This window comes from Trachymyrmex cornetzi, unplaced genomic scaffold, assembly GCF_001594075.2.
Source record: "Trachymyrmex cornetzi isolate Tcor2-1 unplaced genomic scaffold, Tcor1.1 scaffold309, whole genome shotgun sequence".
NCBI classification, from domain to species: Eukaryota; Metazoa; Arthropoda; class Insecta; order Hymenoptera; family Formicidae; genus Trachymyrmex; species Trachymyrmex cornetzi.
The window spans coordinates 363962-367488 of record NW_017297786.1 but is presented as its reverse complement, the minus strand read 5'-3'; the positions used below and the strand labels follow the sequence as shown (position 1 = coordinate 367488).

The 3527-nt window shown below is 52.7% G+C and overlaps 1 protein-coding gene across 1 annotated transcript in view; it reads right to left on the bottom strand.

Moving 5' to 3' along the window:
- The window catches only part of LOC108762598 (neurotrimin), a 15742-nt gene extending 12849 nt beyond the window's left edge, over positions 1–2893 (bottom strand). Inside the window, exon 1 of the mRNA XM_018509668.1 lies at positions 1804–2893. Within this exon, the coding sequence (XP_018365170.1) occupies positions 1804–1873 (70 nt within the window). The 5' untranslated portion in view covers positions 1874–2893. The remainder of the gene's footprint in view (positions 1–1803) is intronic.
- Positions 2894–3527: the final 634 nt, after the last annotated feature.

The window sequence follows — 3527 nt, the reverse complement described above, 5'->3', positions numbered from 1 at the left end:
ACCCCCCCGCCATTACCAGCTCTGAAACTACAAACTCCTCGTAGTATCTCTCGTAGTCGAGAGCAGTTAGCATACTTTCCGAGTGGTTTACTGCCAGCGGGAGAAGCGAATCAAACTACACACCGAGATCCTTAGGCTCGAGTAATTATTCGACGAACGGCCGTGCAAACCAATTGCATCGACCGGCAGTCGTAGTTGACGCTTTTTCCGCGCGGCTACGAACGCAGACGAGTTCGACGGCGATAATCCGATTTGATCGGCGCTTCGGATTTTCCGCTCGTGCTCCATTGGATCCCAGAATTGATCACGAAAGAGATAGGCTCGCGGAGCGAGATTATTCCTTAAGCGACCCGAAACGCGTTAGATACTTCTTCGCGAACAATTGGCCAAGTCGTCGCTGTTAAACGCTGATACGCTTAGCGGAATTGTATATTCGCGTCGTCTGTTCAATCGGGAAATTGCTTTATAGAAGGTAATCCTACAGTTGGCTTCTCGTTTCTTTCCGTCGGAGTAAAAGATCTCCGCACTTCACTCGAAAGGAGAGCTTATCTCTCCTTATCTCGATTTATGATTCATAATAGACTGAATTCTACAATCAAAGGCAAGTTACATTCAACAGAGGAACAGTTCTACTGGAGAATTGGTATTTCTTGCAAGCTACTCGAGAAAGCTTTCCGCTTCCGAAAGATTGGATCAAACTCATGTTTAAAGAAGAGATGCAAAAATCACCCAGTTCCTCCCCGCCGAGATGTCTCGAGTATAGTAGCTAAGCTATCTCTCGCAGATAACGTGTACTCGCAGAATGCATGAGTGCACTTTCCAGAACGACGCCGTGAGGCTCCTGTTTCAGTGGATTTTAAAGTACGACCGCATCGCGGTGATGCAGCCTCGCGAGATGAAATCGATAGACACGTTCCTGAACGACGCCACGGAGGAAAGGGGGGACGCGTTCGTCTCTCTCCTCGTCTTCGTCCCGTGATGACGGAATCATCGAGATGACACGCTGCTGATCCCGCAGAGACGCAGGGTGGAAGAGAGGTGGACAAAGAGGAGGATGTCGAGAGTGTGAAGGGGAGAAGGAAAAGCAGAAAAGGGGACAGAGAGAGAGAGAGAGAGAGAGAGAGAGAGAAGGAGAAGGAAGGGGGGGGAGAGAGAGAGAGAGAGAGAGAGAGAGAGAGAGAGAGAGAGAGAGAGAGAGAGAGAGAGAGAGAGAGCAAGTGTGGAGGGAGGCACAATGCTGCGGCGCGACAAACAAGGGTGGCGCTAGATACGGTCCTGGACCGGGACCGGAGGTTGCGTCCCCCCCTTGGTCGTCTCCGTCCTTTGTAGTCCTTATCTATTCTCGCGTATCCTCGATTCTCCCCCTCCTGTATGATCTCCACACTAGGTATCCGCCGGTATTCGCGACAGCGGGAGAAACGCGCACGAGTGCGCGGTACGTACGTTCGTAAGTGCACGCGGGGCGCGAGGGAGAGGATATGCAACGTACTGCTACACCCCAAAATCTGATCGATCCATCCGCGGCACGAGTTCCATGCGAGCCCCGCCTCCTCGCAAATTGTACGATGATGTTCGATAATTCGATCACCACCCGTCTATCTACGTGTATCGCATGAATCGAGTAATCGCTATTTACAGCATCCCCCCCCTGACAGCATCTTCCTCACGGAGCCTCGACCTGATATCTCGACGCCGCCATCTGTTTCATGGATCCGCGCGTCACAGGGTGGAAATGTATGTTTTTATATATTTTTTTTTGAACTGTACGACAAGCCGTGGGATCTCCCCGTGAATGAGGCTTACCGGTAATGCCTAGTAGGATCCAGCAGACGAGGCACAGGACGTAGTAGTTGACGTAGGAGGACCTCCTCATGGTGATCACGACGACGACAACAACAACGGCGACGACGACGACGACGGCGTAACTGTCCCCGATAACGGGTCCACTGACATCTCATGGAACACCGCGATGCACCTCTTTCTCTCGGCGCTCCTCCACTTAATAATCCTCCGTCGTCGTCCCGTTCATCCTCCAACAGCAGCCGGTGCTACCAGGACCCGCGCATACTCCCGCGTTACTCGTCGTTGCAACCCTCTCGTTGCAACCCCCCCGTTGCGCTCTTGTTGTGCATCCACCGATTTTCCTTTACTCTCGTTTTCCGAGTTACTTCTCTTCTCTTTCTTCTTTTCAAACACTCCGATATATCACATTATCTCGCTGTTGCAAGTGACGCGGAACGAAGCCGAGATACGAGGGTCTAATTTGTGGGGCGGTCTCGCGCGCGGGGACTTCACCGTACAAACTTCTTGTACCAAACCCTGATTGCAAGAGATTTGCAACCGATAAAATTTCTCTTTATTACTCCCGAAGAAGACGTAAAGTGTCGCGCGCACCAAGGTCACGAAGCGGTCTGCCTGCGTTCAATCGGGCCACCCCTCCCCACCTCCTTTTCTTTTACCCCGCGGCTGTACCCCTCGTTGTACGGACGCACGGTATACTCGGTGTGGATCGGTCGGTCGTACTGTGAAACGCGACCGGGTTTCCCGTACTCGGCTCGTCCGCGGTTCGTCGTCCCGGGCGAAGCTCTGAAACCGCCGGGCCTCCGGTGGCACTGCCCGCGCCCGCCCGGGGATTCCGCGCAGGCGTGCTCTCTCTCCTCTACTCCGGCGGCGATCAGTCAGCCTCCTCCTTCCTCGAGGCCTTCTGCCTTTTCCGCCGCGCGCCTTCTCTCCATCCCCGCGCGTTCCGTCCTACGGCTTTGCGCGCTGCTCCGCTCCGCTCCGCTTCACGTCGCGTTGCGCCACGTCGCGCAGCTCTGCCGTTCCGAATTTTTCTTCCTGCATTCCGCGTCCTCGTCTCCGTCGCATTTCTCGCCCGACTTCTCTTTCTTTCTTTCTTTCTTTCTTTTAAACCGCCGGTAGCCGGCTTCCTATGCGTGTCCTATGCGGCGACAAGACTCCGCAATTGCTACTCGTCCCGCAAGCACGGATAAATTTCACGCTTCTTACACGACATCGTCATCTCCCCTTTCTCCTCGCCTCGGGGGTTGAATGGCACGCGACCTCGGACTCGCGTCCTGTCTCCTGTCAACCGTCTAAGAAAACTTTAAACATCGCGTTCCATCCGTAACCGCGTGTCAGGTTGCGCACCGGAGCGTTTCCGGGAAACCCGCCACGATCATCACGCGCTCGTTAATAATCATTAAAGAGCTTCGGTGCTCCGTAATTGCCCTCATCGCCTTAATTTCCATATTTTATTTTCTCTCTGAATTTCTCTGTACTTGGTCGAGCAGACTCCATAATTTCAAATATCGGAGTCGTCTTATGTCGCTCTAGTTAGTTTTGTAACGTGCAAATTTCAACCGCGGCACGATCTCGTCTAAATAAATTTTTCGACATTTTCCCTTCAGGACTCTCAGTTTTCTTAATCATTTCCTATATTTATGTGACTGAAAAGTCTCTCACGTTAAAGCGGCTCTCCCGCAAAACGCCAAATGAGTAATGAGAAAGGGATCTCTTTACCGGAT